Raw genomic sequence first — 15,411 nt, 5'->3', positions numbered from 1 at the left:
GGGTGTAGAGATTTCTTAAATAAATAAATATATTTTTTAATATTTTATTTTTTTGAGAGAGAGGCAGAGAGCAAATGGGGCGGGGAGGGGGGCGGGAAGCAGAGGGAGAGGGACAAGAAGACTCTGCGCTGAGTGCGGAGCCCAACTCGGGGCTTGACCTTACCCTGAGATCAGGACCTGAGCCGAAATCAAGAGTCAGACACTTAACCAGCTGAGCCACCCAGGTGCCCCTAAATAAATATTTAATAAATAAATAAATAGAATAATAGAAGAATTAGAATATGCATACATATGATTCTGGTCCTTGCTTTTTTTTCACGTAATCATCTTTCTATGTCAAAACATAGACACCTGTGCCATTTTTACATCGCTATTGTTACATTGCACTGGATGCATTGTGATTCATTTACTCAATCTTCCATTAATAGATTGATGTATTTATGTTTAAATATTTCTATTACAGTCAGTACATTAGTGACTTATCTTTGCACATCTATCATATTATTTTTGATGGCATTTCTTCCCAGAATGGAATTGCTAAGTCTGAGGATATACACTTTTTACATTTTTATAGCTCTATTACCCAGTTATCCTCCCAAAAGGTTGTACCGATTTATACTCTCAAAAACACCGTGAGTTCCTGTTTCCCTACAGTCTCACCAACATGCAATACCATCAGTTTTTAAGTTTTGTCAGTCCGATAGACTCTTTTTTCCCTCCAGCTTTATTGAGATAATAGACTCTTGTTTTAATTGCCTTCTCTTTACCATTGGTGAGAGAGGGGTTCCCACCCTAGGGTTATGGGGATGGCCAAACACAGCCCTTGACACTGGACAGGTCAGATCGACAGCAGTTTATCAGTCATGTATCCTCACAGCTCAGGGAAGGAGGACACCACAAGCCAATGGGGCCATCCAGGTGTTGCACTCAGAAATACAGTGAACAACCAGAAGCTGTGGAGGACAGACCAGTTTTATAGCAGCAAGAGGTTGAGCTGTGCCTGTTGTTTCCGCAGGGAATGTCGTTGGTCTGTTTGAATGATTCCACAGGCTGGCAAAGAACTGAAACCTGCTCTCAGAGATAAGCAGAAACTGCACCTGGTCGATTTGATAAGGATTATTTGGCTAGGGCAACGTTCAGTTCAGCTATTTGAGACACTTCTGATTTTACCAGATGTCAAGGCACAAGATATTGAATCTTAATTTCAACTGTTCCTGGTTAATTATGAGGGTTCTTTTTGGGTACTGATTTTTGAGTGACTTTTTGGCATATATTATGACGATTGTTTTTTTTTTTTTTCCCTCATTTACCAAACTCATGGACTAATTTCTTATGCAGTCACACTTAATTTTATTTCCTTGAATTGTATTTAGTAAATTTCCCCCCCTGAATTGGTAAGTATGATTGGTTTGCAGTTTTCCATTTTATGCTGTCTTTATTAGGAATTGGTATAAGGAGAACTGTAGCCTCATAAAATGAAATAGCTTTCTAACTTTTCTGGGCTGTAATACAGATTTACAGGGTGAGGATTATCTGTTCACTGAAAGTTTGAGAGAATCCTTCCATTAAACCATTTGAGCCCAGAGCCTTTTTGGGACATATTTCTTAGGTAATGTTTTCAACATCTTTCTTATTTTTGTAATTGTATTTCCCAGAAAATGGTCCACTTTATTAAGGCTTTCATATACATTAGAACAGAGTCAGCTATGGTATTCCTTTATTTTCCTGTTATGCTTCTTAAAATGCAAAACCACATTCTCTATGAAATAGGAACAGAAAACTAAAAAGAGATTGAGTGAGATCAAGACAGAGGTGGGGTGGAAATTGGCTAAAATCAAAGAAAGATATAACAAGCAGAATTAGGGGCGCCTGATCAGTTGATCATCTGCCTTTCAGCAGCCTGGATCATGATCCTGGAGCCCCTGTGGAGTCCCTTGCTCATCAGGAAGCCTGCTTCTCTCTCTCCCTCTGCCCCTCCCCCTGCTTGTTTTCTCTCACTCTCAAATACATAAAATCTTAAAAAAAAACCAACAAGCAGAATTAGATATCTTACTGGAGAAAACAAAGAGTACCCTTGACTCTGAAGAAAATTAAATCTGTGATGGTGAAGAAAAACATGAGATACTCTCCCAGGATGCAGAGAAAGAGGACGAAGAGATTTCATTGACAGCAGTAATCTAATATAATTTTAGGAGAGAAAAACCCCCAAAGCAACCCTGTTCACAGAATGGACAGGAACATATTAGAAGAAAACTTTCCTAAGCTGAAAAGATCACTTCTTTTCTGGAAAATTAATAGACTTATGCTGGCAAATATTTAACTTTTAAGGATAAAGAAAAATCCTAAGAAGCACCAGGCAAATTGCTCACCTAACACAGACCAGACCACCTTTGCTACCTTGTTTTGTTTTGTTTGGAAATATAATTGACATATTAACATTATATTAGTTTCAGGTGTACTTTCTACCATTTTAAGACCCAAAAGACAAAGGGATAAGGACAAGAGAGCCTTGGAGACTCAAGAATTCTATAAAGTCAAGCCATAAAGGTATATTAGTGTGTAAAGACAGTAGAAAGGCATTCTTACCTAGGGCAAAGGCTTAGGAAAAAAACATTCAGGGGTCCTCCCTGAAATCACCAGTAAAATGAGAGATGGGTCCGACTGAGGAATAGAAAAATTAGAGCATAAAAAACTGGCAGTGACATTGATACCAATTAAACAAAGAGTTGGCAAAAGCCAAAGGCAATGATCGAAAAACAGGATTTTGTGGCTTGAAAAAAAAGTGTAAACAAAACTGGGCCTGTCATCCTGGATTAAATGAACAGATGTAAGTAGGTATGAGGGCAGCAGGCCTAGAGATAGAAAAGCACATTAAATTTTTCATTACATAAAGAGGAATATAAAAAGGAATAATTTGTCATTGACTTTAATGATTTGTGAAAAACTGTATTTTTACTTGATAAACTCAAAGGCAACCACCAGGAGAATTAAACACAGGCTTTCGATCTTGCAGACCACTATAGAAAATAAAAGTAAATATGGAAAAATCCAGAAAACAGGAAATAGCAAGAAATATATACTATAAAATACGATGACAGATAACCAAACAAATCAGCAATGACCAAATAACAGCTATGATACAATGGGTTAAATCCCAGCTAGAGTGGAGGCGCTGCAGTTTTTAGGACAGACCCTTTGTGCCTCCAGGCTTTTACTCATGCTGAACCCTAGGCCTGGTTTGCTTCCCCGCCATATTCGCCGTATTCGAGGCTAAGACCTCCAGTCCTGGCCGGCTTCCTCCCGGCAGTCCTCCCGGGCCAACCGGGACAGAATGAGCACTCCCGGTACAGAACGAAGCACGCGCGTGCGAAACTGGTACTCCGGGTGAGGGACGAAGTCCTCACCTCACCCCCTCTTACCCCCGAATGCAGCGTGGGGTTGGGGCTGGGTCTCCTGCCAGGTGTGGGGCAGGGGGTGAAAGCACTCACACTTTGCTGGATTGTAATGTGTATCTTTTTCCTCGTTGCCCTCCTTTTACCCCCGGACAGTGAGCCTCCGCAGCAGCAAGTTTCAAACCGGCACCGTTTGCTGCCGGACAGAGTTACGGCCCCTCGAAGCCTCTTACACGCCGCCCTGCGGTCCCCGCGCCCATGCGGGTCTTCCCTCGGCGGTGTCGGATCCCCCCCGGGAGGGCTCGCCCCGCCCCCACCTTGCAGACTTGCGGTCTCACGGCGTCCGTTGGGAGGCCGCGTCCGGAAGAGCAGGAGCCGGAGAGAAATGGGGCTGGGGTCGACGTCGAGAGCCCCTTCCCCAAACCGGAGGGGCTCCTCCCGGTTGCCAAAGTAGTGGCGGAGGGCGCGGTCCCACTGGATTTGTTAGAGATCAGAGCCTGGGGGTTGAACCCAAGGGGTTTGTGGGGGTAAGAGGCGACGAGCAGAGGGACTCGGGCCGACTTACGCAGCTCTGAAGAGGGTGAAATAGAGGGGTCCCACGCGCGAACCCGGACGCAGCTACAAAGGGGTTAAAGCGCTGCGCCCCGCCCCAGCCTGGGGATTGGCGGCCCTGGGGGGCGTGGCCGGAGGGCGGGCCCACGTTTGCCGCAGCCGCGGGTGGGCGGGGCCCGGGCGGGGAGCGGGAGGGGCGCGGAGCGGAGCCGGGCCCGCGCCGCGCGCCCCGCCGGGCGGGCTTCGGGCTGCGCCAGCGAGCCGGGCCGGTGGCGCCCGCTCCGAGGACCCCGCACTGGACCCTGAGGCAGCGAGTAAGTGAGGCCGGCCCATCGTGGCACCCCTCCCGGCTTCGACCTGTCGTCGTGCCCGCTGCACTGCGATGCTCGTCCTGCCGGACCCGGAGCTGGGGAGGGGGCGCGTCCCGCTGCTGGGGTCCCGGGGCGGGGGAGGGGAGTGGAGATAAGGCCGATGATGTCATGGATGCTTCACCAGGCCTGGGGGGAGGTGGCGGCCGGAGGGGGTGCGGCCCGGATTATGTCACCTCTTCCCTCTGCGCCCCGCCCCCCGGGGCCACACGCGCTGGTAGGGAGCTAGGGAAGGTGCGAGAGGGATTTCCTGCACCACGGAGACCCTCGGGCACCTCCTCAGGACAGCCTGTGGCCGGGGTCTCTATCTGTTGGCGCTGAGGGCCATGGACTGCTGGTGAATGGCGAACACCCCCACTCCCCTGCGCGGCAGCTCGTGTGTGCGCGCGTGTGTGTGCTGGGGTAGGGGGGGGCGCTGTCAGCCCCCTCAGTCCTTAAACACCAGCTTCACCAGAGCCAGGATCTAGGAGATGGTTCCCTTCCCCCGTTGACACCAAGGGAAGGTGGATCTCCCCTCCCACATCCCAACCAAGAAGTTCTGAAGACCTCTGCACCCCAAAAGCCCTACAGTGCCCCCAGTCCCCTTTCTCCCTCAATCCTTCTTCCCGGAAGCCCTTCCTGATTTTCCTGTCCAGATTCATTGCCTCTTTGCATTGCTCATAACTAGCATTCCCACAGCATTCTCTCTGCATCTCCTCAGAGTCAGGGCCCAGAGACCCCTAGGACTCTGCCATCTGTGTCCCCAGGGCACCCCCAGGCCAGCCCCTGGGGAAGCCTCAGAGTGAAATCTCCCTGGAGTAGCCTGAGCCAAGTGCTCCAAGGCCCCTGCTCCCCAGGGGCGATCAGGGATGCTGTCCTGGGAGGCAGCATTTGGATTGGTCCTTGAAGGATGCAGGGTGGGCATAGAGAGCTGGGAAGAGATTTTGTGTGGAGTGGAGAGGAGCTCAGGTCAGGGGAAATAGGATGGGCAGCAGGAGATGCCTTGAAGGCCCTGCTGCAAGCTCTGCTCTGGTTCTGGTGACTGAGAGAAATGCCAGGCCTCTTACCCATAATACATTTACTTCTTAAGATTCCTGTAAGGTAGGTGTGAGAACCCGAGGTGAAATAACCTGCATGCATTCACCCCTAATCAGTTCAGCTGGGATTTACACTTGAGCTGATGCCTCCAGAACCCACGTCGACTGTTCTTGGCGCTGCTCGTGGAAGAATTTGGGCAGAGCAGGGACAAGATCAGCTTTGCCCTTTAGAAAGAGTCCCCTGGCAGCTGTGTGTGGGAGGGAGTGCAGGGGGGAAGAGGCCAGCGAGGAGCCCCCAGCAAGGGTGCTGGCAAGAGGGGCTACTGAAAGCTTTAGGGAGCAAATGGGCTGGTATAGGGGCCTCTGAGACCACAAGAGAGGGGTAGAGTGTTCTTAGCTTTGGGAGGGACAGAGGTAGGGAGGGGTTGAGTGGTCACTGTGGGTTGGAGGGACCTGCCCATGTAGAGCCCAGGTACAGATCATTTGACCCCTTTATGACCATCAATACTCTGCATAATGTCCCAGGCAATGAAGGTTGATGGCACAGAGAGAGCGGCAGAGTTGGGCAACAGGCTGTCATCCCAGGTTGTTGAGCTGCTGCCCTGAGGCTGCTTATGCAGACCATGCTCAGCCACCTGGGCCAGTTCAGGACCCTAACCCATACACAAAGCTCAAAACCTTCCCCTGGGCTCAGTTTCTGCCTATCAGGGAAACAAATGCCCCTCCTTGTCCTGCCAGCTCCCTGCTGGGGTTTTGAGAAAAGAAACTGCGGCAGCCCAAACTCCCAAACTCGGCAAAGGCAAGGGGCAGGGAATGCTTGCTGACGGGTTAGAATTATGGCAGGACACTCTGGGGAATGAGGCTCCAGGGAGAGCTGCTCTGGGTTGATAGTCAAGGATTCCCCAGGTAGAGCAGGAGCCGGTCCCAGGAGACATTCCCAGGAACACCTCATTTCCATCTAGGACTCTGGGCATTGAGCTTGTCTGGGGACCACACACATCCCAGGGAAACAGTGGTGCAGAGTGGCCTACCACCAGCCTTAACCTGTGGTCAGATCCTCCTTTTGTGGATCACAGAGAAGGAAGTACTGCATGTTTGTACTGCACCCTACAGCTCAGAAAGCACCCTTGCAAACACTATCCCCTGTCACTCTCATGATCAACATGATCACTTCTTTTTTTTTTTTTTTTAAGATTTTATTTATTTATTTGACAGAGAGAGCGAGAGAGCACAGCAGGGAGAACAGTAGAGGGAGAGGGAGAAGCAGGCTCCCCGCCAAACAGGGAGCCCGATGCGGGGCTCGATCCCAGGACCCTGAGATCATGACCTGAGCCGAAGGCAGACGCTTAACCATCTGAGCCACCCAGGCACCCCTCAACATGATCACTTCTGAGGTTTGCTCCTGCCCACATCCTGGCATCTGCTGGAGCCCCCTTGCCTAGCTCTCTCATCTCACTATTGGCGCCTTCCTTCGGCATAGCAACATACTCAGGTTTCTACCATGCTTAATTTAAAATTAGAAAAGAGCCTTTGGATCCCAAACCACCTTAAGTTACTGCCTTCTCTGGCCTTCTCTTTCACCAGGGAACTCTCCCATCTCTCCCTCCGGACCCAGCTACTCTTGTAGCCTGGCTTTGCCGTGCACCACTTTTCTGAAGCCAGTGAGGTTTCCACCTGCAGATCCAGGATACACTCTCCAGTCTCGACTTTACCTGGCCCCTTTCTAACACTGGGAGCTGCTCTGACATCTTGAAGCCCCCCAGCTTGTTCTGCAGGGCCTGCCTTGTTCTGGCCTCCTTCTTGTGTCCACACTGCCTCCCAGGCTTCTGGGGCCCTGCCACCTTTGCTCGATGCTGGGCTCCACCCACACCACCCTTGAATGCTGACCACCGCAGTCTCTTTTCACCCAGTATGTGAGAGAGATCTTTGTCTGGTCTTTCCCAAAGTACCTGTTTCCCCAAACATTCTCCCCCTGTTTTGTTAAGGGTGTCACACCCGCCCCTTGCCCCTGCCCCTGAACCCCATCTCTATGAAGTTTGGTCAGTTCTTCCTCCCAGACCCCGCCCAGGCCTTCCCACTGGTTTCAAGCCTCAGGCCACTCAGCTTTCATCCTCCTAGTCCCCAGCTGCTCCCCACACTGTACCTGAGGATGCTGAGAAAGGGGTCATGCTTAGGGTGGGAGGGGGATTTTGAGTTCAGGGGTAGCTGAGCTGGAGTACGTGGGGAGCGGAGGCAGAGCGGGGACAAGAGTGAGGCCTGAGAGGCACTCACTCTCAGGGTCCTGCACCTGCTGACACTGTGCTGAAGTTCTGCACTAGGTGCCTCCCTTGCCTCACCCTAGATTCAGCCCTGCATGTGGGGATAGACCGGCTCCTGGGAGGAAGGTGGTAAAGTGCTGTTTCCACCCCTGGGGTGGGAGGGGGGCAGATGCTGAGAGAATGGAATTTTACAAAGGCAGTGGGGCCTGGCTTGGTGGTGAACTTTCCAACCACTTAGGGCTGTAATTCCAGGTGTGGTGGCCAAAAGACTCCTGAAGGGCAAGAGTTTTGTTAGGTTCCCTTGGTCTGGGGCCTAATAGGAAGGACATGGCATCAGAATGGGCATCTGGGTAGAAGACAGTCTGAGGGGCACTCGAGGGGCATGGAGTGCCACCTGGACCCCTTCACCTTGGTAGAGAAGGAGGGCTCCTTGCCTGGTTTCTCATGGGAGTAGGGGGGGAAAGCCTGAAGGGTGCCCCTGCCACCTCTGGCAAACGGATTCCAGGGTCTGCATCCGCGGCTGGCACTGCCTGGTGCCTTGGCCCCGCTAGATTATGCAGATCTCTAGGGCAGGTGTTCCCCGGTGTGGATTTGAGACAAAGGAACCAGGAAGTGGGGCCTCCCTGAGCACAGGTAACCCGAGGCCCTCTCGCCCTGCCTGCGCTGCGGCCCCCCCCCCCCCCGCTCTTGTGGGCTGGCCTTGGGGGCGGGGGGGCGCACGCTCACGGAAGGGCTCAGAGGACTTCACGGTTCAAGGTCCAAAGGGAACGGGGGAAGGGGTAATCCAGGAAGTCTTCCCGGTGGCAGTGAATTCTTAGAGGGGATGGGAGGCGCGGAATCCCCTGCGGGCGCAGCTGGGTGCGGAAGCCCCGCCCCTCCCCCGCCCACCTGTGGGAAACGCAGGCCCGGAGGGAGGCACGGCCAGCGCCCGCAGCTGGTAGCACCGCGTCCTCTGCCCCGGTCTCAGCCAGCCCCGGGGCTTCTGGAGAGGTACTGACCGTGGGGAAGGGGCCCCTCGTGCGGCCGAGTTGGGAAGACCTCCGGAAGGTCCGCTCGCCACGCGCTACAGCCAAGGTCCCCGGCCGTCCGCGGGGGGCGGGGCGTGCCCGAGGTGGCGCCCACATGCGACCCAGGGGCGCGCGGCGGAAGACTCCCGTCCCTCCCGCGCCCGCCGCCTCGGGGCGCCTGGCGCTCGGCAGCTCCATGAGGTAGGTCCTCCATTCCTCCCATTTCGCAGAGGAGAAAACTGCAGTCCGGGATGGCTCAGTCGGCCCGTCCAAAGTCGCCCAGCTGGTTCGGGCCGAGCCCCGACTGCGAAAGTGAGGCACATGGCCCCTGCACACCGGGCCTCGGAGGGTCCCAGGCTTGAGGACCCGTCGGCCCCCCACTCCCTTGGAAAGGCAAGGAGAGGAGCCTGCGCTGGTAGTGAGCCTCCACTTCTGCCCTTGACTGCAACACCCTAGGTTAGGGGGCCGGGAAGGACCCCTACTCCCAAGTTTTGGTTAGGGGTGGGTTCTCTCCTTCCCTTATTTCTGAGGTTCCCTATTGAATTCAAGCATTGTTGTACCCTTCCAACCCCATCTCCCCAGCTCATGAGGTTGGGTTATAGGGGTCCAGACCCAGGGTAAAGAACGCCTAAGTTTTGGCGGCTGCAGTGAAGAATTGGGGCTCATGGAGGAGATGGGGTTGAGGCAGGAGCTGAGGAGTGGAATGCTGAGCTGAGCGAAGCTGGGAGGGTATGTGCATGGTGCCCTGGGGCCTGGGCTTCATCAGGTGGGCAACAGGCACCCCCATTACCAAGCTGTCACTCTTACCCCAGCCCCATTCCTCCATCCTGGGTGTCTGGGAACTCTTGTACCCATTGTAGGGAAGGGGACACTGAAGGGCGGGGTGCAAGTGGGGGTGGGGCTGACCTATCTTTGCCTTCCCACCTGTGCCCGCAGTGCCCCCCTGGCTTAGTCATGGCGAAGCTGGAGACGCTGCCTGTGCGCGCTGACCCAGGGCGGGATCCTCTCCTGGCCTTTGCCCCTCGGCCCTCTGAGCTCGGACCCCCAGACCCTCGCCTGGCCATGGGCAGTGTGGGCAGCGGGGTGGCCCATGCCCAGGAGTTTGCCATGAAGAGCGTGGGCACCCGCACGGGGGGTGGGGGCAGCCAGGGCAGTTTCCCCGGCCCCCGCGGCGGTGGTGGTGGGGCCAGCAGGGAGAGGCCAGGCCGCTACCCCTCCGAAGACAAGGCTCTCGCCAACTCCCTCTACCTCAACGGCGAGCTGCGGGGCAGCGACCACACCGATGTCTGCGGCAACGTGGTGGCCAGCAGCGGGGGCAGTAGCAGCAGCGGGGGCAGTGACAAGGCCCCGCCGCAGTATCGCGAGCCCAGCCATCCACCTAAGCTCTTGGCCACCTCTGGCAAGCTAGACCAGGTCGGTCCCCAGGGCCTTTTTTCTGAGGGGAAGAGAGGAGGGTAAAGTGGGCCCTGGAGGTTGGGGTGTAGGGGCCAGAATGGAGGTCGGGCTGGGGAGCCCTGGTGTGGGGTCTTGGGGGCCAAGTCTGGCTGGTGGTTCCAGGGCAGAGACTTGGCTTTTGGGTGCCATGCGGTGGAGCCCCGGCTGGGAGGGACTTCCAGGATGGAGATTAATTGGGGGTGAGGCTGAACCTATCTTGGCCAGAGGGAAGAGGCTGGGGCCGAGGTTAAGGCCCCATTCTGATGCCCACTCCCCCTTGCTTGCTTTTTACTCAGTGCTCAGAGCCGCTAGTCAGGCCTTCGGCCTTCAAGCCCGTTGTACCCAAGAACTTCCACTCCATGCAGAACTTGTGCCCCCCGCAGACCAATGGTACTCCTGAGGGACGACAGGGTCCTGGTGGTCTCAAGGGCGGACTGGACAAGTCTCGGACCATGACCCCAGCGGGCGGGGGTGGGGGCGGCCTCTCCGACTCAGGCCGGAACTCACTGACAAGCCTGCCCACCTACAGCTCCAGCTACAGCCAGCACCTGGCGCCCCTCAGTGCCTCCACCAGCCACATCAACCGCATCGGCACTGCCAGCTACGGCAGTGGCGGCGGCGGCGGCGGCGGTGGCTCGGGCTACCAGGACCTGGGGACCTCTGACAGCGGGCGCGCCTCCAGCAAGAGCGGGTCGTCCTCCTCCATGGGGCGGCCAGGCCACCTGGGGTCGGGGGAGGGCGGAGGTGGAGGCCTGCCGTTCGCGGCCTGCTCACCCCCCTCGCCCAGTGCCCTGATCCAGGAGCTCGAGGAGCGGCTGTGGGAGAAGGAGCAGGAGGTGACCGCTCTGCGGCGGAGCCTGGAGCAGAGCGAGGCCGCGGTGGCCCAGGTGCTGGAGGAGCGGCAGAAGGCGTGGGAGCGCGAGCTGGCCGAGCTGCGGCAGGGCTGCAGCGGGAAGCTGCAGCAGGTGGCCCGCCGCGCGCAGCGCGCCCAGCAGGGCCTACAGCTGCAGGTGCTGCGGCTGCAGCAGGACAAGAAGCAGCTGCAGGACGAGGCCGCCCGGCTGATGCGGCAGCGGGAAGAGCTGGAGGACAAGGTGGCCGCCTGCCAGAAGGAGCAGGCTGACTTCCTGCCCCGGATGGAGGAAACTAAGTGGGAGGTGCGGGCAGGGGGCTTGGGCTCTCCCTCTCTGAGTCTCCTTCCTTCTGTCGCTCTGGAGAAACCCAGAGCTGCGGCCCACTGTCACAAGGGGGAGTGAAGGGGGAGGGGGACAGAACCGATGAGGAGGGTCGGTGAGGACCAGAGGGGCCCGGGGAGGGAGGGGGGTGCTGTGTGAGACTAGCCACGTGTGTCCTGGGCAGTCCAAGGGGGGCCCGTTGGGGCATTCCTGCGTGTCCCAGCAGTTAAGCCTGCCTCTGGAAATGCTCCGCGCTGCGGGCTGGAGGCAGGGGCCCGGGTGCCGGCCGCAGGGCTCTGCCTTGACCCTGGTCCTCTTCGCCCCTGCCCCTGCCCAGGTGTGCCAGAAGGCGGGGGAGATCTCCCTCCTGAAGCAGCAGCTGAAGGACTCGCAGGCCGACGTGTCCCAGAAGCTGAGTGAGATCGTGGGGCTGCGCTCGCAGCTGCGGGAGGGCCGGGCCTCGCTGCGGGAGAAGGAGGAGCAGCTGCTCAGCCTGAGGGACTCCTTCGGCAGCAAACAGGCCAGCCTGGAGCTGGGCGAGGCGGAGCTGCCCGCCGCGTGCCTCAAGCCCGCCCTGACCCCGGTGGACCCGGCCGAGCCCCAGGAGGCCCTGGCCACGTGCGAGAGCGACGAGGCCAAGATGCGCCGGCAGGCCGGGGTGGCCGCCGCCGCCTCGTTGGTTTCCTTGGACGGGGAGGCGGAAGCTGGCGGGGAGAGCGGGACGCGGGCCCTGCGGCGGGAGGTGGGGCGGCTGCAGGCCGAGCTGGCGGCCGAGCGGCGAGCCCGGGAGCGCCAGGGGGCCAGCTTCGCGGAGGAGCGCCGCGTGTGGCTGGAGGAGAAGGAGAAGGTCATCGAGTACCAGAAGCAGCTGCAGCTGAGTTACGTGGAGATGTACCAGCGCAACCAGCAGCTGGAGCGGCGGCTGCGGGAGCGCGGGGCAGCGGGGGGTGCCAGCACACCCACCCCCCAACACGGCGAGGAGAAGAAAGCCTGGACGCCCTCCCGCCTCGAGCGCATTGAGTCCACGGAAATCTGATCCCCTACCTGGGCATGTGGCCTTTTGACAAATGCCCTGTCAAAGGCCAGAGTCCCCAGTGTCCCCTTCCCGCCATTTCTCTTCCCCATGTCCCCCATGCCCCCAGACCAAAGAGGTTCTCAAAGCAGCTGTGACCAGATCCCTCCCCACCGCCCCACTGGGTGCCCCTTGGGCTCTACCACAGGCCCTCTGGGCAGCCCACTTGGACCCTCCTCCAAAGGAAGGGAGAGAGCGAGGCAGAGTGTTTGGGGGAGCCCGTGCTCCCCTTCTTGGCACTGCTTTGTGGGAGATGGGAGGCGGCAGGCCTGCAGTACCATGAGGTGCCCCAGCCCCTCGGTAGGACCGGGCTGCCCCTGTTGGCCACCCCGGTGTCCAGTGATGCTCTCTGTGGTCACCTCCAAGGCCATGTAGCCTGACGGGGCCTGCATGGGGTCTGCCGAAGCTGACAGACCTTGGGCTCCTGGCCTCTCTCCTTCCTGCCCTATTATCCCTCCCTGGGCAGATTGGCAGGACGAGTGGGAGCAGATGGCCCGTATGTGGTTGAGAGGGCTATCTGCCCAGCCCCTCCCCCCACCCCCACCAAGGTCTCTTGGGCTCAGGCCTCAGAGCCTGGCCTGGTCCTGAGTGTATGCCCATATGTGCGTATCAGGGGCCGGAGGGAAGGCTGGGGGTGGAGACTCAGTGCCCAGGGAAGATCTGCTCTCCTATTCTTGGGAAGGGTCACCTGGAGACTTCTTAGCTCTACCCCACCCTTCTGGCCAGGATCCCACAGGGTGATAGCCCCATCTGCTTGGCTCACCCCACACCCAGGGCCGCTGTCCGCGGCTCTGACTACAGCTATTAAGTGCTACCTGCCTCTCAGGCACTCCCCTCACCCGGTTTCTGAGGTCATATGAGTGTCTGTGATGTCTTCCTGTGTCTTCTCCCACTCGATTCCCCCAGCCTCCCTCTGCTTTCACGCTCAGAACATCATTGTCCTAGGCCACCTCTTCCCCCCAAACCTCACCTTTTCTTCCAGTAGAAAATTCTGCTTGATCTTTGGTGCACTGCCCACTTCCAAGCTCCAATGGGCCCAAGCCTGAGCCAGAGGCCTTTGTTTTGGGGGGCGAGGGGGGATGGTTGTGATTGCCCTTGAAGGACAAGGCTGACCTGAGAGGAACACTGACCCCTGAGTTCCCAGGACCTCGAGGTAGCCCAGTGTTTGCCCAGGGTAGGCCTGGCATGGCCATCAGTGGGGGTTGGGACAGCACTGTCACTTCCCTTCTCCTCTCGGCATCCTCTGAGTCTATCTCCCTAAGATAGGAAGGGAAAGGCAAATTTCTAATTCACCAGCAATAAAAATTAGAGGAGGCTTGGCCCTCAGCCCTTGTATTTCTCTCTTTTCACTCTCTTCCTCCCACCCCCAAGATGGGGTTTGGAGGACAGGGTGGAGAGAGCTGGCAACTACTGTGAGCAAGTTCCCCAACCCCTGACCAGCCTCCTCCCATGACTGGTGACTGTTTAATGAGCTGTGCATCCCCCACAAAAACAAGAGTGCCCCCCTGTGTGGCCTCTATCCCTCTGCACAGCCCCTTCCCGGCGACCCTCACCAGATCTCTGAGCCGGGTGAGGGGGGCCATCTGGCAATCACTGCCCATTCCACTCACCCCTCACTGTACCTGCCCCAGAACCTGGGCCTGGGCCAGAGGGGCAGGGGGAAGAGAAGGCATTAGTAGGAAAAAAAAAAAAATAGAAAAAAATATGAACAGACTCAGCTTTGGGACTTCCAACCACAAAAGAAATTATATATAAATATATATAAATATATATCTCTACCATAGGTGATGGAAAGACTTCGTTTTCTTTTCCCAAAGAAATAAAATGGAGAAAGCCTCTTGAGTGGCATTCTTTGGCCTGCTTGTGTCTTTGCAGGTTTGGGAGGTGAAGCCTGGGTGAGGGGGGTGTGGAGGGCAAAGCTGGAGTAAACAGATTTCCCAGAGGAGGCACGAGACCGGAGGTGCTCACTGGGCCGTGCGAGAAGGCTGGCCCAAAGCCCAAGCTCCTCCATGTCGCCCAGGAGGAGTCGTTCCAAGTTTCTGCCCGATGGGGCTTTCTCTTCAGCTCGGATTGTCACCCTGAAGGGTTTCAAGGTGGTTCTAACTCAGCATCTGGACACCAGGCTGCTGGCTGGAAGGCAGGTAGGTGGTGCAGGACAGCTAGATGCGGTGTCCTGAGCCACCTTACAGTGATTGGCCAATGTTTGAGGACAGAAGACAAAAACATGAAGCTTGAGAACAAGGTTGTAATTAGTGGTGAAGCCCCAAAGGCAGAATGGACCCAAGAGTGCTGTGAGCAGGGAGCTGTCCTTTGGGGATAAGTGCTGTCCTTTATGATAACTGCCTTTCATCTTTACAAAGCCCCCCCCCCTCCCCAGTCAAGAATGCACCCCACTACAAGCAACAACCTGATTTACAAGACCTTAAAAAAGTGGTTTATTTTTCCTCACCTGACAATTCTGGTCACAAGCATCCTGTCATAGGTAGTGGTTCATCAAGGACATAAGACTTCATTCTCCTACTCTCCCATCCTTAGCATGTAGTTTCCTCCACGCCACAAGGTGGCTGCCACAGCTCCATGAAGCGATTGAGGCCACACTACTTTAGCATGAAGGTAAAAGCTTTCCCAGAATCCTGCCAGGACGTTTCCCTTTAAATGTTGTTGGCCAGAACTGAGTTGCATCCTCTTCTCACTTCAAGGGAGGCTGGGAAATTGAGTATTTGGCAAAGAACAGGAATGTCATGGCTGCCTAGGAGCAATATGGTTCATCCCCTGGGGATGGGTCCTCTGCTCTCTCCGGGTTCTTCTGGCAAAGAGAGTCATAATTAGCAACTAGGAATGTTTGCTCTTGTCTGGTCCAAGTGAGAGAATCAGGCAAACTGCCCTCCGCAGAGCTCAGGAATTGGGATGCCAGGCTTGCACCTCATTTGCAGTAAAGTGTCCTCCCTGCATTGGTTTTTGTCTCCCTGACAAGATGGTGCCCTGAAAGGAGCGTCAGTTCTCAAGTCTCCTTCGCAGCACTTAGGATAGGTGGACCAGCAACCAAGGCACTGACAAGGTATGACAAACCCAACCGGCAGTGCTCAAGTTTCCCCCAGAACAGCAGTCCGGGACCAGGCCCTCCTGGAGGGGCTCTT

The 15,411-nt window shown here is 56.2% G+C and overlaps 1 protein-coding gene across 5 annotated transcripts; it reads left to right on the top strand.

Annotated features, from left to right (window-relative positions):
* The first annotated feature begins 4,163 nt into the window (after positions 1-4,163).
* Positions 4,164-14,122, top strand: LZTS3 (leucine zipper tumor suppressor family member 3). 5 transcript variants are annotated; one of them, XM_032419705.1, is made up of 5 exons: positions 4,164-4,258; positions 8,824-8,986; positions 9,530-10,006; positions 10,324-11,184; positions 11,540-14,122. In XM_032419705.1, the coding sequence occupies exons 2-5, from the start codon at positions 8,915-8,917 to the stop codon at positions 12,236-12,238; spliced, it is 2,109 nt and encodes a 702-aa protein (XP_032275596.1). In that variant the 5' UTR covers positions 4,164-4,258; positions 8,824-8,914; the 3' UTR covers positions 12,239-14,122. The 5 variants fall into 5 exon arrangements, with proteins under 5 accessions (XP_032275596.1, XP_032275599.1, XP_032275600.1 ...); XM_032419708.1 differs by having other exon boundaries at positions 8,824-9,008; XM_032419709.1 differs by having other exon boundaries at positions 8,824-9,011.
* The last annotated feature ends 1,289 nt before the right edge of the window (positions 14,123-15,411 follow it).

Source organism: Phoca vitulina, unplaced genomic scaffold (assembly GCF_004348235.1).
Source record: "Phoca vitulina isolate PV1807 unplaced genomic scaffold, GSC_HSeal_1.0 scaffold22, whole genome shotgun sequence".
NCBI lineage: Eukaryota > Metazoa > Chordata > Mammalia > Carnivora > Phocidae > Phoca > Phoca vitulina.
This window is presented reverse-complemented; position numbering and strand designations above follow the sequence as displayed.

Excerpts from the sequence above, each read along its gene's own strand:
- LZTS3 (XM_032419705.1), top strand. The coding sequence starts at position 8,915 with ATGGCCCCTGCACACCGGGCCTCGGAGGGTCCCAGGCTTGAGGACCCG. Across the intron at positions 8,987-9,529 it reads CCCCCCACTCCCTTGGAAAG|TGCCCCCCTGGCTTAGTCAT; the intron begins GCAAGGAGAGGA and ends CTGTGCCCGCAG. Across the intron at positions 11,185-11,539 it reads TGGAGGAAACTAAGTGGGAG|GTGTGCCAGAAGGCGGGGGA; the intron begins GTGCGGGCAGGG and ends GCCCCTGCCCAG.